Below are 27,811 nucleotides of genomic sequence, written 5' to 3'. Positions count from 1 at the left end.
TGGAGAAGACTCTTGAGAGTCCTTGGACTGCAAGGAGATCCAATCAATCAATCCTAAAGGAAATCAGTCCTCAGCATCATCAGGACTGATGCTGAAGCTGAAGCTCCAATACTTTGGCTACCTGTTGCAAAGAACTGACTCATTTGAAAAGACCCTGATGCTTGGAAAGATTGAAGGCAGGAGGAGAGGAGACAACAGAGGATGAGATGGTTGGATGGCATAACCAACTTGATGGACATGAGTTTGAGCAAGCTCCGGAAGTTGATGATGGACAGGGAAGCCTGGCATGCTGCAGTCCATGGGGTCGCAAAAAGTTGGACATGACTGAGCGACTGAACTGACCTGAGCTGAAAGAAGTATGATAGAAATTTAAGTTATATGTCTGGGTTGATGCAAATCACTAATATTACCATGTGGAAAATTTGGAGTTACAAACAAGGGCATCCTGAGAGTAAAAATATCTGGAAACCCTGTCTGAGTTCCAAATGGGATAAACTGACACTTGACTAAAATCTCTGCCTAACAGGATGAGAAGGTAGGATGGGAAGGCTCAGAAAAGGTAGATGAATAAAGCTGAAAGGCTCAATGTTTGGGGAGGGACCAGGATCCAGCCTCCTCCTCTATCACTCCCTCCTCACCTTCAGGAGCCCTTTGTGACCAGACCACAGCTCTATGATGTGGGCCTAGGACTTAAGTCCTCAAGTGGATTACCCTGTGCTTAGTTGCCTGAGGGCAGCAGTGTGATACAGATGATGGAGAATTCTCTCTTTTCTCTGAAAAGCACTTTTGATATTTGGCTGAACTCCTGTTCCACTTATTGGGTGACTGATATCATCCTTGCCTTTCTATTTGGACTGGGGCTCTTTTTCCTGTTCCTTCCCTATCTGGAGAATAATCCATCCTTTCCACCTCCCAGGAAACATGGAAACATAAAGGTAAGGAACCCTTGGCACAGCTTCACAAGCACATGGTTCTCTTTTCTATTATTATTTCCACTGTTCTGAATCAATTAGAGAGACCCCTGAGACGGGAAAGAATATGACATCTATTCTTTAGGAAGTTTACAACATCATTCCTCTAGGGACAAACCAGGCTGGGAAGGGGATACAGTGAACACCAGGATTTCTAGCCAAAAGGTCTCAGACCAGTTGTGCAGGTGTGGTAGAGGGATCCAGGGCAAGTCCCAAACACAGTGACCAGGGGCTGAGGATAGGATACTGAGTTTACTCTAAGCCAGAAGACAGACTCCTGAGCACCAGTTAATCAGCCGTGAACAGGTATCTTGGACGAGGGCTGATCTGGGGGCAGTGCCGAGGCCCTGAGAGCCTCAGAGAGGGGGCTGGAGTAGGGCCTTGGACTTGGGAAGCCGAGACCTACCTGATGGAGCTCAAATTCACCAGTGGGTCTGAGAATGTGTGTTTCTTGAGTAGAGGAACAGTGACAAAGGAACCATGGTGAATCTCACATTGAAAATCCTTTATGTTCTTCAAAAAAATTATTCCTTTTAAAAATGAGTAAAAGGAAAGGAAAAACAGAAAAAAAAACACACAAAGAAAAAACACAAACTCTGCTAGTTAAATGTATAAAGTCACATTATGTATGGACACTGAGTGTCTGATGCTTGTCTAGAAAGGGGAGAGTGAGAACGGAGCTTTTTCTGTCTCTCAGCCTCAAACTGAGCCAAGGAGAAGAAGGAGGAGTCGGAAGAAAAATGCAGCTGTGAAAGGTAGGTTATGCCATTCAGCCCTGTGTGCCCTGGGTGTTAGCCCCCACCCTCTCTGGCCCTGAGGGCCCAGCTCAATGGGTTCTGAGGAGACCAGCAGAGGGGCCCAACCCTCAGGAAACAGAACCCCCACAGAGGCTCCTGAGGAGCAGAGCAGAACACAGATACTTCCCAGATTCCTTGTGCAGAATGAAGCTGAAAGAGTCCTGAAAATGGGTTGGCCCAGCAGGGGTGTGTGGGCTGTGTTGGACCAATAGCACCTGGATTGGGAGGCGGGACCTCCATGTCCAAGTGTGGACATGTTAACTTTGCTCAGATTCGTCTGTGAGGTGACCCCTGCCCATTCTCCTCCACGGAGGGGTTGTAAGGGCAGCAGAAGGCAATGGATATGGAAGCACTTTGTAAATGATAAACTTTTTCCTAAGGTTCACTGTCAGGGACCCTTAGACAGCCTTGGACCCTGCTGCCTGGACTCCAATCTCCCAGTGTTGTCCCTTTAAAGAGGCAGTGCACTCAGCCTCCTTTAAGACCCCTAGGCTGCTGCCTTCACCACCATAACCCACTCTGCTAATTTTCAGCTTGCAGAGATTGCCGGAAAGAATTGGAAGAGGTCCGGGACCTGACTTCACTTCTGCAAACGTAAAGACTCTTCCCCTTCTCTCCTGGGTTCTTATTCCTCCCAGATCCTATGGTGTGATCCCAGGGCCACAGGCAGCCTGGGGCTGAGCTGGGAGGGGGAGTCGTAGGGTGTAGGTTTGGCAATAACCCTGGTGTGAGGGACAGCAGGGGCATTATGAAGTCAGCAGGGGGCCAGGGAAGGCTGTGGGCTGCAAGTGCCCACCCTTGCCTGGCCTGCCCAGTCCTCCTGGCCCCAGGGGCTCCTAGCTGCAGCTTGTGCTTCCTGTCTCCTGCAGACACCTGGGGAGGTTCCCTGAAAAGGGCAACTTTCATCAACTCTCTCAAGATGCCCCTGGGAAGGTGTGCAAAGCAGCACCTGCTGGAGCCCACCAGCCATACAGGGAAGAGACTGCTCCCACCGTGTCCCCGGCTCCTCTGACTGAGCAGCCTCTACCTCAAGCCTCCACCCTTTCTTCAGATTCAGTTCCCTCCTCATTTTCTGTTCACTCAGATTCCTCCTTGAGTGCCTCTCAAATACCAGAGTCTTCCCTTCCCCTGGACAGCCTTTCACCCCAGCCACTGGCTGTTTCTCCTACACCGCCATGCTTTCCTGATGCAGTGGTCTGCCCTGCACCTTCAACAGCCTCCTCTGTCCCACAGCCACCAGCCACCATGCTGAATCTCAGTCAGGGTGAATCTATGGCACTCCCATTGGGCACCATCTCACACAGGTCATCTCTACCCTCCCCTTGGAGACCAGCCATCTCAGGCCTACTCCATTCAAGCTGCCCCCTTTCAGCACTGACTTGGTGGCAGGGAGCTGAAAAAACCTGGAGCTCCTCCACTCTGACACACTTTGAGTCCCAGAAAGAACACCTTTCCAGTCACCCAGAAGAGGCCTCATTTTGGGGAGACCTCACAAACAGACAGGTAGAGGCTGGTAGCCTCTCTTTTGTGAACCCGGATGTCCAGAAGCTGCTGGAGATACTAATCACCAAGAGAGTAGAATTAAAGATTTGGAAGAAGAAAGGAAAGGAGGTGGAGGCAGGCTTTTGGATCATAAAAGGCAAACCAGAACAACTGCTTGGTCCCAAGAAGGCCCCATATCCTGGCACTTTGGGGGACCATCTACAGAGGACATGCAGCCACCTCTTCTGGGGTCTCCCTTTTCTGCACAGTGAGTCTCTAGTGGCTACTGTCACAGTACCTGGGTCCCCTTTAGAGTTACACCCTATCTTATTCAATGAATGCTCTAAGACCAAACCACTCCAAATTCCAGCTAAAGTAACATCACGACCGTCATTGGCCCAGCCCTTGACCTCCACTGTGGCCCAGGCACAACCCAGACCCTTGATTCCAACCATGGCCCAGTTTCCACCACCACCTCAGGGTCACGTGGAGACCCAGGCCCAACACTTACCCTTGTCTACAACCATACCCCAATGTCAACCATCATCTCGGGCTTACATGAAGACCCGGGTCCAACCCCTACCCTTGACTCCAACTATGCCCCGTTGTCAAGCACAAACTCAGGCTCACATTCAGACCCAGGCCCAACCCCAACCCTTGTCTACAACCATACCCCAATGTCAACCATCACCTCGGGCTTACATGAAGACCCAGGTCCAACCCCTACCCTTGACTCCAACTATGCCCTGTTGTCAAGCACAGACTCGGGCTCACATTCAGACCCAGGCCCAACCCCAACCCTTGTCTACAACCATACCCCAATGTCAACCATCATCTCGGGCTTACATGAAGACCCAGGTCCAACCCCTACCCTTGACTCCAACTATGCCCTGTTGTCAAGCACAGACTCGGGCTCACATTCAGACCCAGGCCCAACCCCAACCCTTGTCTACAACCATACCCCAATGTCAACCATCATCTCGGGCTTACATGGAGACCCAGGTTCAACCCCTACCAGTGACTCCAACTATGCCCCGTTGTCAAGCACAGACTCAGGCTCACATTCAGACCCAGGCCCAACCCCAACCCTTGTCTACAACCATACCCCAATGTCAACCATCACCTCGGGCTCACATGGAGACCCAGGTTCAACCCCTACCAGTGACTCCAATCATGCCCCAATGTCAACCATCACCTAGGTTTCAGTTAGAGGCCACTGCTCATATGTCACCATCTCTTCCAATCCAACCATCTTCTTCTAAACCACAGATTAGGTACGGTGAAGTATCTTATGCAACAGCCCAAAGTAAGGGACAAACTTCTGTCCCAAATGCAATTCAAAACCTGGAACATTACTTTTTGATAAAGCAATTAGAAAGTAGGAAAATTATACCCTCTTTGGATAAAAGGTATCAGCATGCCTTTAGTCAAGTCACCCACAACCACTCCCAGGAGAGCAGGCCTTCCCAGGCCCACATCTCTGTCGCCACCCCTTTTGGGGATTTGATCAGGCCTGAGGTTTGGGAGAAACTGGATCACCACCTTTCTAAAAGGTTCATGCAGCAACAGAGTGACCTGCCCTGCAGAATCCAAGCTTCTCAGAAAGTTATGCAGCCTCAGGGCAAATTCCCAAAGCTTTGTCAGGTACAGGCTAAGGAGGGGCCCTCAATACCCTCTGCAGTTCTCAGCAAAAGCAGCCAGGACACACAGAAGATGAGGTCCAGATCCTCAGCAAGGATCCCACCAGGGAAGGACCTTTGCCAGGATATAGAACAAAGTGTGGGGAAGATCGTAAAAGACCTGTACATGATCTCAGCCAACACCACAGTGAAGGTTCCAAGGGTGAAGCCTGAGTCACAAAGAGAGTTGAGCCCAGACAGGAAGCATCCAGAAGATTTGGGAGTCCTTATGGGCATCAACACTAAGATTCAAGAGAGTCCAAACCCTGTGGGTGTCCATTGTTTGAGACTTGCTGCCAATCGTATCGTAGACCTTTCTGGAGAGTCAAATGCTTATCAAGAAACAGAAAATCTAGATTCCTCTCAGGATGGGGAAGCCTCCATGAACACCTTCCATGAGTCTCTTGTCCTCAGTCCTTATGTCCGACAGGAGTTAGAAGCATATATACTAAAATTTCAGGTGAAGCATATGTGGGGCTTAGTCCTCAAGGTCCTCAAGGTCATACTTCGCTTGAAGCTGAGAAAGGCCCACTGCATACCCCTTCCAGGATCCGCCTTGAAAGCTACTCGTGAATCTGGGGACCACTCAAAAGCCCAGTCTCCAGAGATCTTTGGAAAGCTTCCTCAGCCTCAAGCTGGAAAGAGAATGATAACAGCTGAGACAACTTCCCCCATGGAGACTGCCTTCCCCACTCCCTCATGGGCCAGCGAGGAAACCCGAGGACCCCTACCTGGTGGCATCCTTAAGCCCTCAGAGGTCCCTCTGACTAGACAGGGAGACAAGCCACCTTCTCAGACCCCTATGTACAACTTTGTGGGCAGAATCTGGCACAATGAGTGTATCATGGGGGCTGAGAAGGGCAACCTGGAGCCTTGGAGCTGTCCAAGTCCAGCAACGGTCAGGAATGTGCCACAGGAGGAAGCTGGGGGATGGGCTTTCCCAGACTCCTACTCTAGCGTGACAGTAGTGGAACTTGATGAAAGGTCCCAATCTCCCATGGAACAAGAGGCCATAGAGGGGGACTCTGGTTGGAAAAGTACTTTTGAACCTTGTTTGCTGATCAAATCGCAAAGTAATAATATGGATTTGAGATCACAGTCTCCAAAATTCAGTAAATGCTTCTCATTGAATACAAAGTCTGTTGCCTCAAGTCTAGAAGATCTACACTTTGATGCACAGTTTCGTAAGCTTGAGTGCCAAGGTTTCACAGATAGGCAGAAACAGGCTCAAGGTCAGGCCACTGGCCTGCTCCTTCAAGACTGTGAAACTGGGGCCGCTGGCACGCTTCTCAAACACTGTCGCCCAGATAAGTTCATTGCTGCAAACAACTTGGCTTCTCAGGAATCCCTGTCCTGTTCCCAGACTTTGTCCAGTGGAGGCACGACCAATTCCCAGATGCTCTATGATGTTTCATCAACCGGAGGGAGCAGCCAGGGGCAGCAGGAAGTCCTAAGACGGCAGCCCCGACGTACATGCCAGAGCAAGAAGTTTGTCCCCACTGATGGGAGAGGGAATTACAGAGGGTCCAAACTAGGACAGCGTAAGAAAAGATTGGCAGAACGGAGGGCCTACCAGGCCCGCAGGATGAACCACTCTGGCCAGAAAAAGGAATCAGCAGAATCACTAAGCAAGTCCCACCAGTCTACCTTGAAGAAAGGACAGGTTCCTTTAGAAAGCCACTTCAGAATATGGATTAAGCAGCTTCTGCAGTGGGTTTTCCCCAATAAAAGCAAAAGACCAGAAGAGCACCTGCAACAAGGCAAGCCTGTAGCAGCCACTACAGGCTACAGTAGCCACTGCAGCAGCCACCAGACCCAGGAACCCCTCCAAAGTAGACTGATAATGGAGGGCAGGACTGCTGAGGCTCAGGTTCTCATGACAGCTGTTGGAAAGATCTTAAAGGAGAAGATGGTGGTTCACTATAGACCTCATGCCTCAGAGTTAAATTGGTGCCAAGGAGAACTCTGGGCTCCATTCGGTCCACATTACTGCTACCATAGGTTCTCCTCCTACAAAGAGAAAAGGAGAGTGGTGGGAGATACATCCTGCTATCACCAAGTTACCCCCTTGGGCCACAGCTGTTCTAAAAACAGTGAGTGGACCAGTGCCAGGGGCATCAAATTGGCCGTCCTACCTAGGGAGCCAGGTCCCCCTCTAGGCAGAGGTTGCCAACATAGATCAAGAGTGACAAGTGTCTCCAGCCATAGCCTCCACTGTCCAAGGCACTGTCTTTTTCAGAAATAAAGCTCTTCTGGTCAATCAGAACACGCTTGTCACAGCTTTCCTGGTAGGAAATCTCTTCTCTAAGAAAAAAAAAAATGCATACCATTCAGATAAAAATTTTTTCTCTCATATTAGCACATCATCTGTGTGCTAATGGCTTCTTCCTACCACAAATTTTATTGCTTCCTGAAATAATTATTGTTTCTCATGAGAAGGGGTAGCTTGTCTGTGCCATTGGGGGAAGGAAAGAGATCAGGGTCCACTCTTCCCAGGTGCCAGATTTAATCCTTCCAGATGGGACAGGGCCATGGAGGGAGGGTGACCCCAGTGTGGATGCTGACCCTCACCCCAGTTCCCTCACTGCACCTGCAGTTTCCATAATACCAGCATTACGGAAACAAGCAACAGCATTCAGCACACGCCAAGGTGAACTAAACCTAAAGACCTCCTCCTTCTCAGGATCCAGCTCAGTCCTCTCTCCATCTCTCTCTCTAGCTTGAACTTGTGCAGCTGTAGGGGAGGGCCTGGCAGAGGCCAAAATTCCCCTCAGGCTCCAGAAAGTGTCAGAGATAAGTTCACATGTCAGAATAAGAGAGGAGTTTGGGGGCAGTGCTGGCCCTGAGACCAGGGTGTGAGAAACCTCTTCCCCATGTCATGGGGGGGATAGATGACATTGCCCTGAAATCTCCTTCTTTCCTGGAAGGAACTGGGATTGAGATTGGCCGGGAGGGTCACCCTCCCTCTGCTCTTCTTTTACTCTGGAGCAGTGGTAAGGACAAAGATCATACGTTCCCAGCTCTGAGGGTGTGTGGTGGGGAGTGTGCACGCTCCAGAGGGTTCATCCACCCCTGCCCCAGAGGAGAGGACAACCCTGCTCACAGGACCCACCTCCCCTGGGGGGAGGGAAGGAGCGTCACTGTGTGTGCAGTCACCTCGCAGTCTGGGGGTGGGACACTGTGCCCCTAGGGTGGGACAGAGAGGTAGGAGGCTGGTGGCAGAGATGCCCATAGTGTGCCGTGTATCGCTGATCCTGCTCACAGCGCCAATTGTTTTGCTATTCACACCGTTCACTGAACCCAGGGTAGGCAAAGCTTGAGCTAAGAGGTTGGAAGAAGACTCGAGAAGCCTCAGGGACTGCAGACACGTTTATTCTCTCCTGGCTGGCATGGCCGCCATAACACAGCCTCTCTCCCGGCAGCTGTAGTGGCAGCCATGATATAACCGTAACACTGCCACAACATAACTTCATGTAACAGAACCATGATACCCAACGGGGCGCCAATACAGCGGCAGCCAGCGCTCATGCTGAAGCTCATGCGGGTGTACCACACGCAGCCCTCATGTAGCATAGCCATGGTGTCACTCCAGTCTAGCGCCTGCACAGGAGCAGCCAGCGCGTTCATGGTAAAGCTCATACGAGAGCACTGCGCAAAGCAGCCCGTGACTAAGCAAGTACCTCATGATGGGCATGCGCAGTGCTGTAAGTGATCTCAGCCATTATATAACCAGGCAAAGTCCTTGTTTATAGAACATGGGGTAAGAGGGCATGAGAGCATGCGGTGAGAGAACCTGATTGGTGCCATCTTGTTTATTTCCCCACATGCAGTGGTCAAAGAGCCCTGGCGTTCCATCACTGCCTACAGGCCCGGAGGAAAGAAGTTAGGAGCCTGGGGGCTCCTGGTGGTCCCATCCCAGAGTCTCCCCCTACTCTAGCTCCCAGAGCCCAGACAGAGGGAGAACATGTGGAGCTCCTCCAAAGAGGGCCAGGCTCCCAGAGGCAGTGGAGCCTCCGAGAAGGGAAGCTTCACTTCCCCACAAGTATAAATCAGCTTTCAGCTTGGGACAGACTTGTGGTCTGTGACCTCTACCTACGTGTGTGGCCCAAGGAGGCTTCCAGGGGAGAGGTGGGACTCAGCAGGCCATGGGACCATGCAAGGGTCATAGGAAGTCTCACCTGCTATCAGCCTTGCTCACCCCAGAGCCCAGAGGGGGAAGAGGCCAGCAGACAGGATATGTCACCCATTGGGTGGAAAGTGATCTGTAGGTAGAAGGGTGCCATCAGCTTACTTCCTTGGGCCTGTCCACACTGGAAAGTGGGGAGACAGGAGCAGTTCCCTGAGCAATTCATGACTGTGTCACAGTCATTCCTGCGATGGAGAGACCTGCTCCAGGGGAGGCCCCTGATGCTTGAGACAGCAGGAATGGCCCTGCCCGTATGCCTGTCAGGACCCCAACATGTGGGACCTGGACCTAAGGTGTGGGGATCATTGGGAACAGGCCTGCTTGTGCTCTGGTTTCTCCCAAAAGCCAGGTCCTGCCTCTGGATCCCATCCTTTAGGGAGAGCAGAGCAGTGGGGACTTAGCCAGTGCCTGAGGGAGGGGCTGGGACCCAGGCCACAGAGTGCTCCCCCCAACTCTGGAGCTCAGGGGACAGTCCGGAGTTCCCCAGCATGGACCTTGTCTGGCTGCTGCTGGTGCTCTTGTGGGCACCCAGACATGAGGGCTGGGGGTTGGGGGAGCTGGACCCCAAGGCACTTGTCCAGAGAAGTGACACAGAAGGAACACAGAAGAGCGAAAAGCAAGCAGGGGCAAGTCCCTTCACCCTTCTGCTGTCTTAGGGGAAGAAAGGCGACCAATGGAGGTCTCCCCACTAAGAGTCCCCACACTGACCCCACCCGGGGACCTCCCACACACCCACTCTGAGAAATCTCACCCAGAGACTTCCCAGCTCATCCCACAGAGACCTCTCTGAGCCCTCCCACACACACCTCACAGGTGTTCTTTAGGCCTTGAGTATCCACCCCTGACAGGTCCTTCATGGCAGGTCTGACATCACTCAACAAACTGACAGCAGAGAAGAAGGGTCATCAGCTGTTCTGACACCCTTCCCCAAACTCTAAGACATCCAGGCATTGTTAGCATTTCCCCAAGTGGGCCTCTGCCTGGAGAAAGCATGCTCATGATTTTTGACCTTTTGTTACCACTGCCTCTGGAGAAGAATTACAACAGACCTGCAAATCTTTCCACAGAGCTCCATTAGCTAGAGCTCTACCCCAAGACTTGTTGATGTTGTTGTCTAGCCACTAAGTCATGTCCAACTCTTTGCAGCCCCATGTACTATAACCTGCCAGGCTCCTCTGTCCATGGGATTTCCCAGGCAAGAATACTGGAGTGGGTTGCCATTTCCTTCTCCAGGGGATCTTCCTGATCCAGGGACTGAAACCAAGTCTCCTGCATTGGCAGTCATTGAGCCACCACAGAAGCCTGCCTCACTGCTTAGTGAATCACAGACTTTAAATGAATAGAACGCTGTCAGACTCCAATGAGAGAAAGTATCTTAGCCACTTCCAGGCAGATGGGGTCAATATATATGTATGTATATATTATTTCTTGGGATATCTGAACTGAATTTGGCAGATTTCCTTACTTGGAAACAAAGTAAAGACTTGTAGCAAATGGGCTCTAGGAATAAAATAAACCAACAAAGCATGCGGAGTCTCACTCACCTCCAAGGGGGCTGTGCAACTAACGCAGTGTAACAGCTAGTGTCAGGCTTGAGTTTTGTTTTATTTTTAAATGAAACAGGCTAAAGATTATGTGAAGATTTTTCAAAAGAATCATGTATCTGGCTATATTTTTTTTCTTTCTGGCAAGAATATACTTATGTTTTTTCTTAAAATGTGGTAATGCCCTCAAATAGAATCAGGCATATTTCCAAGATACAGCAAGGTCCTAATGTCCAGGTGACATAGATTAAACTGATGAACTATTTAGAAAGATTCATTTTTAAAAATAATTCTTTTAAAGTGTACAGTTTCCAAAAGTGAAGCAGGCTCCATTTTACGTTCACTGTAGGGCTGAAAAAGGACATTTTCCTTTAAATTGTGTGGAGCCTTACAAAAGGTATCATTTAATCTATGCTTGATATACGTATATGTGCTCAGTAATGTCTGACTCTTTGCAGCCCCATGTTCTGTAGACCATTAGGCCCCTCTGTCCATGGAATTTTCCAGGCAAGAATACTGGAGTGGGTTGCCATTTCCTTCTCCAAGGGATCTTCCCCGACACAGGGACTGAATGTGCATCTCCTGCATGGGTGAGTGGATTCTTTACCAGTGCGCCATCTGGGAATCATATGTTTGATATATACACATGACCTGATAAAATTGCTAGAAGGGACTTCTGCACTTCTGAATTGAAGAAAATGTACATAAATAATCAAAGTGTGCATTATAGTAAACAAAGTGTACACAGATAATCAAAATTCTTACTTTGTATATTCAGCCTTTTCCAAAGAGAGCACGATAGTGATAATACATATTTCTTGTTGCTCATAAGCAACTAGGTTTCTTTGCCTTGTTAAAATCTACTTTAATGAAAGGTCAGTTTTCATTCCAATTCCAAAGAAAGGCAATGCAAAAGAATGCTCAAAGTACCGCACAATTGCACTCATCTCACATGCTAGTAAAGTAATGCTCAAAATTCTCCAAGCCAGGCTTCAGCAATACGTAAACCGTGAACTCCCTGATGTTCAAGCTGGTTTTAGAAAAGGCAGAGGAACCAGAGATCAAATTGCCAGCATCTGCTGGATCATCAAAAAAGCAAGAGAGTTCCAGAAAAACATCTATTTCTGCTTTATTGGCTATGCCAAAGCCTTTGACTGTGTGGATCACAACAAACTGTGGAAAATTCTGAAAGAGATGGGAATACCAGACCACCTAACCTGCCTCTTGAGAAATCTGTATGCAGGTCAGGAAGCAACAGTTAGAACTGGACATGAAACAACAGACTGGTTCCAAATAGGAAAAGGAGTATGTCAAGGCTGTATATTGTCAACCTGCTTATGTAACTTATATGCAGAGTACATCATGAGAAATGCTGGACTGGAGGAAACACAAGCTGGAATCAAGATTGCCGGGAGAAATATCAATAACCTCAGATATGCAGATGACACCACCCTTATGGCAGAAAGTGAAGAGGAGCTAAAAAGCCTCTTGATGAAAGTGAAAGAGGAGAGCGAAAAAGTTGGGTTAAAGCTCAACATTCAGAAAACGAACATCATGGCATCCGGTCCCATCACTTCATGGGAAATAGATGGGGAAACAGTGGAAACAGTGTCAGACTTTATTTTTTGGGGCTCCAAAATCACTGCAGATGGTGACTGCAGCCATGAAATTAAAAGACGCTTACTCCTTGGAAGAAAAGTGATGACCAACCTAGACAGTATATTCAAAAGCAGAGATATTACTTTGCCGACTAAGGTCCATCTAGTCAAGGCTATGGTTTTTCCTGTGCTCATGTGTGGATGTGAGAGTTGGACTGTGAAGAAGGCTGAGCGCCGAAGAATTGATGCTTTTGAACTGTGGTGTTGGGGAAGACTCTTGAGAGTTCCTTGGACTGCAAGGAGATCCAACCAGTCCATTCTGAAGGAGATCAGCCCTGGGTGTTCTTTGGAAGAAATGATGCTAAAGCTGAAACTCCAGTACTTTGGCCATCTCATGCAAAGAACTGACTCATTGGAAAAGACTCTGATGCTGGGAGGGATTAGGGGCAGGAGGAGAAGGGGACGACTGAGGATGAGATGGCTGGATGGCATCACGGGCTCGATGGACGTGAGTCTGAGTGAACTCCAGGCGATGGTGATGGACAGGGAGGCTTGGCATGCTGCAATTCATGGGGTCGCAAAGAGTCAGACACAACTGAGCGACTGAACTGAACTGAACTGAATTGAAGAGCATTAGTCGTTGGTTAAGGCAGATTATCCATCAGGATGACAATATCACAATATCACAGTCCTTCCTCTAAAGAGAAGCAAAGCTGACACGAGGGCTTTTTTGGCCTATTTATTTCAACAAAAATTCCCTTCTTGTATTTTCTATGATTTACAAATTTGTAACTAATTTTCTAGTTTACTTCCTTACTATCTCATTGAATCACAGCATGATGGAATGTGGTTGTTGATGTCCTTTCGTATTCTGCTGGGTGGCATTTTTTTTTATGTAGTGAAAATTATATAGTTAAGTTTCACAATCATAATAAAATGGGACCAATTGGAAAAAATTCCATACGGGAAATGCTTACAAAGTATATTATTTCCTTTTCAAGTTGACTGTCTTAACATTATTAGACTGATTATTATTCAGTCCTTTGAATTTAAGTTGAACAAACTGAAAACTGAAAACAGATAAATGTTCATATTAAATAGTTCACTGCAATGACGTGTGAATGTGATTTCCCCCCTTGGTAATTCACAGTTCAATAAACTGTGCAAAACTGCAATGAACAGTCGTGCAGTAAAGAAACATTCCCACCAATAATTGCGTGTACATCTGCCATATGTTGCTTCAGATGATTTGTGTGTCTGACTTCCATGGCATAAACTGGCTCATTTACCCTGGATGAAACCTTCAAGGGGATTTTATCAATTAAAAAAAACTGTCAGTACTGCCAGACTTTATGGTCACCCATATTTTATGTTTAACAAGATTCACCTACAGCAAATATAGATACCAAACTGAAAGTGGTGCCAAAAAGTAAGATAATGGAGACGATAATAAGTCTTTTGTTTTTGACATTTTTTGCATGAAAACATGATTTCTAATCTACAGATAAAAGGCTGTCTCCACGATATTCAGAAACTCTTAAAAGTTTGGTTTTAATATTGATTGATATTTAAAACAATTCTCATGCTGATTATAATGAACCAGGAATTCTAGGGAAAAACAAAAGCACGGAGGGTGGCAATTATGTGATGACTTCTTAATACTCCAAGGGGTAAATTTTTTTCCCCCAAATTGGCAGAAAAGAAAAAAAAAAAAGAAAAGTAATCAGTCTTATCATATTAACCTTGAAGAGCTTCCCTTGATTCACTGCAATGCTATTTTCAGTTTCATACTTTTATTTTATAATGAACTCGCACAGGAAGTAGTTTCCAAATACATACATTTCTGCTATACTCACACCATGGATACATCAAGGTCTGGATGATCCAGAAGCAAAAGGACTGCCCCTCTGAGGTCAGTCAGATCCATAATCTGGTGGCCTTAATCCCCGAATCCTTCTGGGTTTCCAAAATATTAGTTATGTTGTCACTTTTTAGTAAGTCCTTTCTAAACATCTGACATTCAAGTTTTTCAGATCTCCTAACTCATGCTCTCCCACCTTCCAAAAGCTGTTGACTTATCTGTCTACTCTTTCTCTTTTTAGTTGGCTTAGCAAGTTTCATTAACAGGCAAAATTTACACATTCTTGATACTGCAATGTAAACGGGAAGTCTCTAGGAAAAAAGGAAGGAAGGGAGGAAGGAGAGAAGGAAGGAAGGGAAAGAGGGAGGCACCGAGGAAGCAGGGGAGGAAGGAGGGGAGGGAGGGCGGGGGGAGGGTGGGTGAGAGACCAAAACCTGCTCTTGCCATTTTCCAAGGATCTGCTAAGTTTACAACTCAGTCAAGTACCTTAGTTGGAAAGAGGATTCTACAATGATTTTCCTTTCTTCTTATCATGAGTGTGCAAATCTAAAGAGAACAGAATCTGTGATCTGAATCAAAAAGATGAAAATAAAGTTACCCATATCACTAAAATTACAAGAATTAACTTATTTCTTAAGTAAGGCCGAAAAATTATACTTGTTAGACAAAAACATAGTAAACTTAATTTCTCACAGTGCTGAAAAAAATATTTTTAGTAATTTAAATCTATACTTTCAGTTTCTACAAAATATAGGCATAGTTCATAGACTTTAGGTCAATTTGGTTATTTTAAAATCTGAGCCATAGCATATAGACTGCATAAAAGGAGAATATTAATCATGAACATGAATCATGAATTCGAAAGATATTTTCAGTAAATAGATATATGAACAGAATCTTCAAAAGATTCTAACTTGTGCTAGAAATGTAGTAGAAGGGATGTATGACTATAAATATGTAGAAATATATTAATTTTAGAGGGTTCAGCAAGATTTTGTGAATACTAATAGTCTAAAAATAGGCTCAGGTAATCTAGATTACATTTCTTAAATTAGACTTCACAAGCATATAAGATTTAGCAGTCTATATGATATAAAATTTATATTTCCTAGGAAATGGTGGAAAACACATTTTGAAATGGAAAAAATTGGGTGCTTACAGATGTTACTGAGGAATAAAGTTTGATTGTAAATGAAGGTGCTGTACAGTTGAGCAGAGCGTATAAGTATATAGACTTGAAGAATGGCGAACACCATGGAGAAAAAAATTACAAAAAGAAATTGTAGTCCTCTGTGGTTCTTTTCTCCTCCTGCCCTCAATCTTTCCCAGCATCAGGGTCTTTTCCGATGAGTCAGCTGTTTGCATCAGGTGGCCAAAGTATTGGCGCTTCAGCTTCAGTATCAATCTCTCAAGAGTCTTCTCCAGCACTATAATTCGAAAGCATCAACTTTTTAATCAGCCTTCTTTATTATCCAACTCTCACACCAGTACATCGACTTCTTTTTTATTTCTGCATTCCCTCCACCTGCCCTTTGGAACTCAGAGAAGGTCAAGAAGGCTAAAACATTTTCCCTCAAATAAGAAATAAGAGCACAGAAATGCTTTTGTATCTGGGAGGGCCCATAGGGTTGTGCTTGGACCAATCCATCTGTCCGGTATTGTCATTTATTCAAGGGAGGCATCCCTTCCTATCAATGGGGTGATCAGAGGCAACTGAATCCCTTCCCAGGGGATTCAATATTGACTATTATTAGATTCAGTATTATATAGTGGCTGCCAATATTGGCAGCCACAAGGAGCCTGATACCTAAGTCATGTGCTCTGCTGAGAGCACTCCAGGGTCTTCTCTCCCTAGCCAGCTGTCAGCAGCCACTTCCTGCTTCTGGGAGCCCCCCTCTCCCTGCCCCCTGCCCCAGCATTTATCCCTGCTGTGACCTGGCACACTCTACAGATCCCCACTGCACACTTTCCTTATTCCGTATATGTTTTGGCTCAAATGTCAGTGTTCAGCCACTTTTGCCAAGCAGTCTACTTAGACTTCTAAGCCTCACTGCATATCCACCCCTTCCTGTCTTCTTTTCCTTGTAGAACTCACCATCAACATCTGTGTGTTTTACTTATTTGTTTGCTTTTCTGTCTCCCCATGGGAAGGAATTTTGTGCTTAGTGAAGTTTTGTGTGGTCAGCAGAGTATGTGGTCATGTTTTAACTTCTCTTTGCCACCTGGCCTGGGTGGCTCCCTTTGCTCACTTTATAGCTCGGTTGCATGTTTAAAAGGTGGTTATCTGGGTGCTAGTCAGGGTGGGAATGTGTTTGCATAGTCCCACTATGGCTGGGCCCAGAAATCCCAAAACGTGGGCGTCATTCCTATTGCCAGTGAGAAGTTGCTGGGGACTTTGCGACACCATCTTCAAGAGCTAGTCTCAGGGAGATCTTAGGTTGCCTAGGCAATAATTGTCAACATGGCTTTTTGAAATTCTAAGCTGTACGAAGAATGCTAACAGCCTGTTTGCTAAGGTACCTGGGGTTATGACCATTGTAGGTCTAGTAACATCATCTTTGACATAAACAATATTTTCACTCCTGAAGAGCTACAGTTAGACATATGTATACCTATGGCTGATTCATGTTGATGTTTGACAGGAAACAATAAAATTCTGTAAACTATCCTTCAGTTAAAAAAATACATTTCTTAAAATTAAATTAAATTTAAAAAAAGATCTACAGTTAGATATTATGCTCTTGACTGGTACTCAAATGTGTTATTTCCTGGAATCTAAGGAATAGCACTGGTGGCAGCTTTAGCTCTCTTTTAAGTTGGAAAGGACAACACTGCCCCATGAATATGACCCAGGAAAGCCTGAGCAGTGAAAGTGAAAAGTGCCTGGCTCTTTGCCACCCCATGAGAATTCTAGTCCATGGAATTCTCCAGGCCAGAATACTGGAGTAGGGAGCCTTTCCCATCTCCAGGGGATCTTCCCAATCCAGGGATTGAACCCAGGTCTCCAGGATTACAAACAAATTCTTTACCAGCTGAACCACAAGGGAAAGCCAAGAATACTGGAGTGGGTAACCCATCCCTTCTCCAGTGGATCTTCCTGACCCAGGAATTGAGCCAGGGTCTCCTGCATTGCAGGCAGATTCTTTACCAACTGAGCTATGAGGGAAGCCCAAAAGAAAGCCTGAGCAGGCATGAATGAAATACTCATTATGCCGTGCTTTTAGCAAAACTAAATTTGGAATGGATGAAAGTATAGGTGTGTGTTGTAATTGTTATGCTTCATGGCAAGCAAATCACTGAGTAATATCAGTTTGCAAGATAAATCAGAAGTTTATATTTCTTCTCCTTTTTGTTTGTTATATGTTAGTGTTCACTTTGTCTCTGATACTTTGGTTAATGATCATTGAACCATTAGACCCCAAACCGTGTTATCCATCTGTATCTTAGACACAGTTTGCTAGGAACTCACCAGATATTTGTTGAATAAGTGAATGAATCCCACTTCAGCTTCTTGCCAGCTCTGGTCTAGTGGTCTGTGCCTTTCCTCACTGAGTCCTGCATAGACCCAGTGTCCTAGTCTGGGGCCAATAGGCTAAGTTTGGAGCAGCCTCTCCCTTGTGCTTTGAAGTCACTGTCACTCCTCATTTATTAAGAGAACAGGCCAGGCTCAGATGCAAGACTGAAGGTGGAGGGTAGTGTGGAGGGTCCTGTGGGACTGGGGCAGGGAGCATCTCCAGTCTTGTCTGCCCAGCCAGGGCCTTGAGACCCACAGTGAGGAACTCCAGTGTCCAGGGTGTCCTGAAATCATCACTTCCCATCTCTGTCAGTACAGGAAATGCTCCTGATGGATTTGGAACCGTTTTCTGAAATGAACATGCATAGCTTTATAAACAAAAAACAATGGGTAAAACACACCACACACACAGTGTCCCGTGAGTCTTCAGAAAGCCAAGTTGGCAGGAAGGTTAAGAGGTATTTGATTGTTTTCTTTTCTATGCGACTTAGTTAATGTTTTTTAAAAACCTGTCAGAATTTCAGTTCAGTTCACTTCAGTTCAGTCGCTCAGTCATGTCTGACTCTTTGCAACCCCATGAATCGAAGCATGCCAGGCCTCCCTGTCCATCACCAACTCCCGGAGTTCACTCAGACTCTATGCCTTCGAGTCAGTGATGCCATCCAGCCATCTCATCCTCTGTCGTCCCCTTCTCCTCCTGCTCCCAGTCCCTCCTTGAGGAAATGGAATGCTTTAGATTGTTCAGGAATGTAAAGATTCACACATCGTAAAATATTAAAATGTATTTGATGTGTGATCAACATATAAATATCTCAGTCCTTGTGTCTTTGGTTATGGGTTGTATATATCTGATTGTTTCAATGGTTGTTAGTGAGTTTTTAAAAAATTGTATTAACTTATTTTAATTGGAGGATAGTTACTTTACAATACTGTGATGGTTTTTGCCATGCATCAGTATGAGTCGGCCTCAGGCATACATGTGTCTCTCCCACCCTGGACCCGCTTCTCACCTCCCTCCCCGCCCCATCCCTCAAGGTTGCCACAGAGCACGGATTTCGGTGCTCTGCATCATACATCAAACTCGCACTGGTCATCTATTTTACATATCCTAATGTGTATGTTTCAATGCTATTCTTTCAAATCACCCCACCCTCCCCTCCCACTGAGTCCAAAAGTCTGTTCTTTACCTCTGTATCTTCTTTGCCACCCTGCACGTAAGATCATGGGTACCATCTTTCTAGATTCCATACATATGCGTTAATATATGGTATTTGTCTTTCCCTTTCTGACTTACTTCACTCTGTAAAATAGGCTCTAGGTTCATCCACCTCATTGGAACTGACTCAGTTGTTTTGAAAGATGTTATCTTTAACAGGAATTTAATTTGGGATTACTGTGTAATGAAGTATTCAGCCACACGGTGGCGGTGTTACACAATGCAGACCTGGTCTAGGGGCTAATGAGACTAAAAACCGAAAATCAAATTGGGATTCCGTGGAAGTGAACATTCTGGAATATGTTCATGTTAAAGCTCTACAGCAGTAAATATGACCAAAACACTCAAGACAAAAAATAAAATAAAAATAAAATTTCCAACTAGGAGTTATTCATTCTTCTTTGTTAATGTTTAATATTTTTATTTTCAAATTCCAAGTTAAGTATATATACAGTATATAAAAATTATATTAAAAGATTTCAGTGCTATCCAAAATCAAAGAACACACATATATGTATACACACATAAATATATAAATCTTACTGTTGTAGTTATAGCAGGAAACAATGACCTCTTTTGCCATAAGACGGCATTTGATTTTTCCACATGTATTTATTTAATCTTTTTCTCAGCTATCAAAAAAGTAGCAGTGAAGTTTGTTTACTTATTTATTTTGTCTATACAGTTGCTAATTGCAAAATTGATAACTTGGACCTTCAGGAAAGGTAAAATTACATGTCAAAATGTCTTTTGAAAGTTCTGTCATGTTAATTATATTTCTGTTGTAATGCAAAACTTAAAAATCCTTGCTCTGAGTATATTGTGTTAGTATTTATTTGCTTGTTTATTTAAATTAAAAATAACCCCCCAAAATCATACACATTTTTTGTGGTGTTTATTTTTAAGAAAAGAGCTATCTATGATATGCCTGTGGGAATTCAGAGCAGTTACTAAACAAGTCAGTGAAAATCAGGTTCTTAGGTACCATTTCCCTGAATAGGGAATGAACGGTGGGCGCTGTCCTTCTCTGGCTGGGAAGACAATTGATAACATTGCTCTGATACCATCTGGGGCCAGCATGGATATATATGTGGGAAGGAATGAGTTTATTTTGCTCCTCAAACAGGTTATTCTCACTCTGCCAGTGGGTTACTGTAGGAAGAAAGGTTCTCTGCAAGTACCCAGGAAGCACAGGACCCGAGAATGAGCTTTTCTTCACCAAACCTCTCTTTTCTTCACCAGAAAAGCTTTGGAAACGGGTTCCCCAGGGCTTCCCTGGTGCCTCAGAGGTTAAAGCGGCTGCCTCCAATGCGGGAGACCCTGGTCCGATCCCTGGTCAGGGAGATCCCCTGGAGAAGGAAATGGTAACCTCCTCCAGTATTCTTGCCCAGAGAATCCCATGGACAGAGAAGCCTGGTAGACTACAGTCCATGGGGTTGCAAAGAGTCGGACACAACTGAATGACTTCACTTGTCTTACCCCAGGCTCAGAGGGACGATGCCAAGCCCAGGGAAGCTCCCTGGGATGGGAAATCCTGAGTGGTCCTGCAGAGGTCAATGCCCATCAGGCTTGGAAGAGCTGCCAAGAGTCCTGGAGTGCTTAGAACCTTGGTCATCCATCCCTTATACATTCGTCCAGCTGTCCCTCTGACTCACATTTATGGAGTGCCTGTGTGTTTTGTGTCTTCTGCTTACAGACGAGGGGACCAAGCAAGGGTGTGGATGGAAGGTGAGCCCAGGACTGAACTCTGTAGGGAACTTAGGCTCCGTGGTCTGTGGGAGTTGAAATATTCCTGCTTTCAGAATGAGTGAGCCATCACAAGTGTCCCTACTGCTGAGATGTCAAGCACGAGGTGCCTGGAATCTACCTACTGGGAATGGCATAGAAGGCTAGGGCACCGTCATCAGGGCTGTTTATTGGAGGGGGTATATATGCATTGTGAGTGGGTGGAGTGGTGAGTGGAAGATGGGGAAATGAGGATCCTCCAGGACTTTTTGACTGTGAATAGTGGGAGAGAGATGGGTGCTGCAGCAAGAAGGTGACTCAGGTTGGAAAAGGAAAGTAGCTTCAGGTACCTTATGACATCTGCAGAGTCAGACAGCTTACACACTCAGAAAAAAAGAAAGCCATCTTCCCTCACTCTAATGGAAAACTCCACGTAACACCTGGAGCTAGGATCCTATTGTCCAAATCCACATTCACTTCCAAGAATTTTCACCTGGGCTCAGGAGAGAGATGCTAGTTCCCAGTCATGGTGCTCCCCATGTTCTTGTCTACAAAATGAGTATGAACTATGAAATACCAACACAAAGAAAATAAGAAAAGAGTCATTAAAGTGAAAAGAAAGTGAAGTTGCTCAGTTGTGTCCAACTCTTTCCGACCCCATAGACTGTAGCCTACCAGGCTCTTCCATCCATGGGATTTTCCAGGCAAGAGTACTGGAGTGGGTTGCCATTTCCTTCTCCAGGGGATCTTCCCGACTCCAGGGATTGAACCCAGGTCTCCCGCATTGCAGGCAGATGCTTTACCCTCTAAGCCACCAGGGAAGCCCAAAAGAGTAATTGCAAACACACACACACACACATACACACACACACACACACACAAAAACACACAGAAGAAAAATGAAACCAACCCAAGGAAGACAGGAATAGAGAGGGTGAAACCTGATCTAAAATAATGTTTGTTTCTTAGTACAGCTGTGCCTGATGCTTGATATTGATTATATTGGTTACACAAGTTAAGACTGTCCCTCCTGCTAGAGCAGGTTTGAATTGCATCTGTCCTCTATATTCAAAATAGCTTATGTTCACCAATGTATCTAACCTTTGAAAATTCAGGAACATTTCTACGGTTGCCTGGACTTTTAATACATCAGTTTCAAGAAAAGAAATGTTGAACTCTAGTATTGTTTTTTCTGAAATTTATTCATAACATAAAGAAATAAGGGAACTGAACAGAATAAAAAAATTATGATAGGACCAAACATAATGTTTAAGATGGAAAAAGACAATTGCTTTATAATCCATTGAATAAACTACTAGTAACAATGATGACCTGCAGATTTTCATAATTTTCTCCAAATAAATTAGTCTACTATGAATCTATTACTATGTTATCTGTATGTGCTTATTTCATTCATTCAGTTCAGTCACTCAGTTGTGTCCGACTCTTTGTGACCCCATGAACTGCAGCACACCAGGCCTCCCTGTCCATCATCAACTCCCAGAGTTTACTCAAACTCATGTCCATTGAGTTGGTGATGGCATCAAACCACCTCATCCCCCATCGTCCCCTCTCTTCCCGCCTTCAGTCTTTCCCAGCATCAGGATCTTTTCAAATGAGTCGGCTCTTTGTATCAGGTGGCCAAAGTACTGGAGTTCCAGCTTCAACATCAGTCCTTCCAATGAATATTCAAGACCGATTTCCTTTAGGATGGACTGGTTGGATCTCCTTGCAGTCCAAGGGACTCTCAAGAGTCTTCCCCAATACCACAGTTCAAAAACATCAATTCTTCGGTGCTCAGCTTTCTTTGTAGTCCAACTCTCACAACCATACATGACTGCTGGAAAAGCCATAGCCTTGACTAGATGGACCTTTCTTGGCAAAGAAATGTCTCTGCTTTTTAATATGCTGTCTAAGTTGGTCATAACTTTTCTTCCAAGGAATAAGAGTCTTTTAATTTCATTGCTGAAGTCACCATCTACAGTGATTTTGGAGCCCACCCCCCCACCCCCGCCCACCCCACCCCCACCCCACCCAAAGAAGGTCTGTCACTGTTTCCACTGTTTCCCTGTCTATTTGCCATGAAGTGATGGGACAGGATGCCATGATCTTAGTCTTTTGAATGTTGTACTTTAAGTCAACTTTTTCACTCTCCTCTTTCACTTTCATCAAGAGGCTCTTTAGTTCCTCTTCACTTTCTGCCATAAGGGTGGGGTCATGTGCATATCTGAGGTTATTGATGTTTCTCCCAGTAATCTTGCTTCCAGCTTGTGCTTCATCCAGCCCAGCAATTCTCATGATGTACTCTGCATATAAGTTAAATAAGCAGGGTGACAATATATAGTCTTGATGTACTCCTTTTCCTATTTGGAACCAGCATGTTTTTCCATGTCGAACTGTTGCTTCCTGACCTGCATGCAGATTTTTCAAGAGGCAGGTCAGGCAATTTGGTATTCCCATTTCTTGAAGAATTTTCCAGTTTGTTGTGATCCACACAGTCAAAGGCTTTGGCATATTCAATAAAGCAGAAATACATGTTTTTCTGGAACTCTCTTGCTTTTTTGATGATCCAACAGATGTTGGTAATTTGATCTCTGGTCCCTCTGCCTTTTCTAAAACCAGCTTGAACATCTGGAAGTTCACAGTTCACGTATTGTTGAAGCCTGGATTGGAGAATATTGAGCATTACTTTACTAGCATGTGAGATGAATGCAATTGTGTGGTAGTTTGAGCATTCTTTGGCATTGGCCTTCTTTGAGACTGGAATGAAAACTGACTTCATTATTCCCTTTTTATTGGGTTGGCAAAAAAGGACATCTGGTGATGTCAATACCAAAATCAGGTTGATTGTATTCTTTGCCAGCTGAAGATGGTGAAGCTCTATTCAGTCAGAAAAAAACTGGAGCTGTCTGTGGCTGAGATCATCAACTTCTTATTGCAAAATCCAGACTTAAATTGAATAAAGTAGGGAAAACCCCTAGGCCTTTCAGGTATGACCTAAATTGAATCCCTTTTGATTATACGGTAGAAGTGACAAATAGATTCCAGGGATTAGACATGGTAGACAGAGTGACTGAAGAACTATGGACAGAGGTTCGTAACATTGTACAGGACGCAGTGACCAAGACCATTACCAGGAAAAAAGAAATACAAGAAGGCAAAGTGGTTGTCTAAGGAGGCTTTACAAATAGCTGAGGAAAGATGAGAAGTGAAAGGCAAGAGATAAAGTGAAAGATATACCCAACTGAATGTGGAGTTCCAGAAGATATCAGGAGAAAAAAGAAAGCCTTCTTAAGTGAACAATGCAAAGAAATAGAGGAAATGAATAGAATGGAAAAGACCAGAAAACTCTTCAAGAAAACTGGAGTTATCAAGGGAATACATCATACAAGAATGGATGTGATAAATGACAGAAGTGGTGAGGACCTAACAGAAGCAGAAGATAGTAAGAGGAGGTGGCAAGAATGCACAAAAGTGCTATACAAGAAAGCTCTCCATGACCCAGATAACCACGATGGATTGATCACTCACCTAGAGTCAGACATCCTGGAGTGTGAAGTTAAGCGGGCCTTAGGAAGCATTCCTACAAACAAAGCTAGTGGAAGTGATGAAATTCTAGTGGAGCTATTTTAAATCCTAAAAGATGATGCTCTTGAAGTGCTGGACTCAACATGTCAGTAAATTTGGAAAACTCAGCAATGGCCACAGGACTGGAAAAGGTCAGTTTTCATTCCAATGCCAAAGAGAGGCAATGCCAAAGAATGTCTTAACTACAGTACAATTGCATTCATTTCAGTGCTATTAAGGTTAAGCTCAAAATCCTTCAAACTAGGCTTCAGCAGTATATGAACTGAAAGCTTCCAGATGTACAAGCTGGGTTTAGGAAAGGCAGAGGAACCAGAGATGAAATTGCCAACATTCATTGGATCATAGAGAAAACAAGGGAATTCTAGAAAAACATCTATTTCTGCTCCATTGACTATGCAAAAGCCTTTGACTATGTGGATCACAACAGACTGTGGAAAATCCTTAAAGAGATGGGAATACCAGACCACCTTACCTGTCTCCTGAGAAACCTGTGAAATCAAGAAGCAACAGTTAGAACCAGACATGGAACAACAGACTGCTTCAAAATAGGGAAAGTAGTACTTCAAGGCTGTATATTGTCACTCTGCTTATTTAACTTATATGCAGAGTACATTATGTGAAAGGCCAGGTTGGATGAAGCACAAGCTGGAATCAAGATTGCCAGGAGAAATATCAATAACCTCAGATATGCAGATAACACCACCCTTATGGCAGAAAGTGAAGAGGAACTAAAGAACCTCTTGATGAAGGTGAAAGAGGAAAAAGCTGGCTTAAAACTCAACATGCAAAAAACAAAGATCATGGCATCCAGTCCCATCACTTCAAAGCAAACAGAAGGGGAAAAAGTGGAATCAGGTTTTATTTTCTTAGGCTCCAAAATCACTGTGAAATGATGACTGCAGTTATGAAATTAAAAGATGCTTGGTCCTTGAAATGAAAGCTATGACAAACCTAAACAGTGCATTCAAAAGCAGAGACACTGCTTTGCCATCAAATGTCTGTATAGTCAAAGCTATGGTTTTTCCATTAGTTGTGTATGGATGTGAGAGTTGGACTATAAAGAATACAGAGCACCGAAGAATTGATGCTTTTGAATTGTGGTGCTGGAGAATACTCCTGAGAGTCCCTTAGGACAACAAGGAGATCAAACCAGTCAATTCTGAAGGAAATCTGTCCTGAATATTCATTGGAAGGAGTGATGCTGAAGCTGAAGCTCCAATACTTTGGCCACCTGATGAGAAGTGATGACTCATTCTAAAAGACCCTAATGCTGGGGAAACTTGAAGGCAGAAGGAGAAGGGAGCAGCAGAGGTCAGAATGGTTAAACAGCATCACTGACTCCCCTGAGAGCAGCAGGAACAAAGGAAGAGGTTGGGGTTTTCACAATCAGAAAGCTTGTAAGAGGACCCTAAAGAATTGAGATCCAGACCTCTGAGAAAAGGGCATTGCTTTTTTGGTGTTGATACCACTGAATGGAATGCGTCATTCTGGGAGTGAATGGAAAAAAGATAGAATCAGCTGCTGTTAGAATCCACTATTGCTACCAGGGAGAAGGGCTGATGCTGGAAAGACGGACACAGATGAACAAGGAGGGTCTTTTGTCATTTCCTCTTGCTTGACAGCCTCACTCTGATGCCCACTAGTCATAGGACCTAACAAGGAAAGAAGTGGCCAAAGGGAAAGTTTGCAGAGTACCAGCCCCAATCAGTGTTTCCAAGCCAGGTGTGGAAGAGTGACCTTGGAGCCCAGAAACAATATTTAATGCCCAGTCACTGTAACCAAAGAAGTACACATTGCAAATATATTTACATATCCAATTTACATGGATCTGTAAAATAGTTCGGAGAAGGAAATGGCAACCCACTCCAGTATTCTTGCCTAGAGAATCCCAGGGATAGAGGAGCCTGGTGGGCTGCCGTCTATGGGGTCGCACAGAGTTGGACATGACTGACGTGACTTAGCAGCAGCAGGAGCTGTGAAAAGAGCAATAGCCGGGAACGTGTATTGACTGATCATTATGTACCAGAAATTATCCTAGATATTTTCCTGTCTATCCATGTGTTATATATACTCAGGAGATTTGTCTTAAATAGTTTCCTAAAACATGAGAGACACAAAAAGTTTAGAGGAGCTTCTTGAAATGTAAAATTATAGAAGCCCTTTTATATCATTATATGAAGTGTAGCCTTTCTATTCAAAGCAACAGAGTCTGAGAGCTTCTAAGCAAGGTTATAACTGTAACCATATATTTTTAGAGAGTTTAGAGGAAATTCCAGTAAAAGTGGTTCAATAGATTACCACATAGATGCAAATCTTCTGTTCCCAATATGCCAATATTTTATATATAAAATACATATGAGAAAAGCAAAGAGAAATAAATAAGCTCTTAAGTAAAATCCACATTACCATGGACAAGAACGGGGTGGAAAGCTGTGAGTGAGCCTGAAGTCATGAAGCTAATGCCTGCCAGGTTCTGGGCATGAGGTCAACACTTGCAGGGAACAGGGGGAATGTGTTTTAGAAAACAATGTTCAGCTCTTGAAACCAGAACCTGAAGTGGGGCTTTTCACTCCTGGAATAAGAAGAAAAGTTATTGATGCCATCTGAGCCTGCAGCTTCTATGGAACAACCGATCAGAGAAGCAGGGATTCAAAGACCAGACCGCTGACCAGGATCTGAACCAAGCCAATGCTGGTCTGTGGTGTCCCCAGCATCCCCCGGGGGCAGGAGCTCTGAATCACTATGGAACCCGATCCTGGACTGAGAAGCCTAGGAGCCTGGTGGAAACAAGGACAAAACCATAAATACACCCATGCACTGCACACACAGAGACACACACACACACACACACTCACACACAGTCTCTCACACCATACACACTCACACATATACAGATACAGACTCACTGTGTACACAGGCATGCCCACGTACAGACACACGCCACATAGATTCTACATACGCACGTTATAGACCATATCACTCGCCACACACAGAGCTCACAGGCTGAAGATTCCTCTGCTCAAATGAGCCTACAAATTAAATTTAAGTTTAATTAAAATTAAGTTTAATTTTAAACTTATAAAGAAATCCAATGCTAAGAAAAACAGCAAACTTGAATTTTAAGAGTATTATTTCCAAATTTTGTGAGAAAATGCTTCTCATTTTCAATGTTACACATTTCACACTGTGCATTAACCCTATGCACTTTAAGCTCTATGCATATGAGGTGCATCAGTTCAGTTCAGTCGCTCAGTTGCGTCCGACTCTTTGCGACCCCATGAATCGCAGCACACCAGGCCTCCCTGTCCATCACCAACTCCCGCATAGCTTTCTATAATACAGAAAAAATGTGTTTGGTATTCCTTGCAACTGAATTGAGAGGATAAATCTGCAAAAGGATAATGTGCTTTTCCAGTACCCTTTAGCTCTTGTGAGATATCACACTTTAAATGCGTTGGTTGTTGATGGCAGTGGTGGAAAATTGTGACTAATGAAGAAAAAGATGCTTACATAGGCCTTTGGACCAAAGGTCCCATAAAGCAGGTCCTTCATTAACTCCTGAGTCTCCAGCTCAGTACAAGAAGACCTTTGCTTGGCTGTGAGTTTCTCTGGTTAGTGTGGTTTCTACTCTGAGCACTTTGCTGTTGTGG

The 27,811-nt window shown here is 44.8% G+C and overlaps 1 protein-coding gene across 1 annotated transcript; it reads left to right on the top strand.

Moving 5' to 3' along the window:
* Positions 1-752: 752 nt before the first annotated feature.
* LOC138432317 (spermatogenesis-associated protein 31E1-like) lies at positions 753-8,374 on the top strand. Its single transcript, XM_069573692.1, has 6 exons — positions 753-935; positions 1,669-1,726; positions 2,302-2,362; positions 2,638-3,439; positions 4,619-7,022; positions 8,352-8,374. Exons 1-6 carry the CDS (start codon positions 753-755, stop codon positions 8,372-8,374), a joined length of 3,531 nt encoding a protein of 1,176 aa, XP_069429793.1.
* The last annotated feature ends 19,437 nt before the right edge of the window (positions 8,375-27,811 follow it).

This window comes from Ovis canadensis, chromosome 2 (genome assembly GCF_042477335.2).
Source record: "Ovis canadensis isolate MfBH-ARS-UI-01 breed Bighorn chromosome 2, ARS-UI_OviCan_v2, whole genome shotgun sequence".
Taxonomy (NCBI): Eukaryota; Metazoa; Chordata; class Mammalia; order Artiodactyla; family Bovidae; genus Ovis; species Ovis canadensis.
Note: the sequence above shows the minus strand (reverse complement) of the source record. Positions and strands in the feature narration are given on the sequence as shown.

Coding starts and splice junctions, on each gene's coding strand:
- LOC138432317 (XM_069573692.1), top strand. CDS start 753: ATGGAGAATTCTCTCTTTTCTCTGAAAAGCACTTTTGATATTTGGCTG. Junction 1,727..2,301: donor GAAAAATGCAGCTGTGAAAG/GTAGGTTATGCC, acceptor GCTAATTTTCAG/CTTGCAGAGATTGCCGGAAA. Junction 3,440..4,618: donor AACTGCTTGGTCCCAAGAAG/GCCCCATATCCT, acceptor TTTTTGATAAAG/CAATTAGAAAGTAGGAAAAT.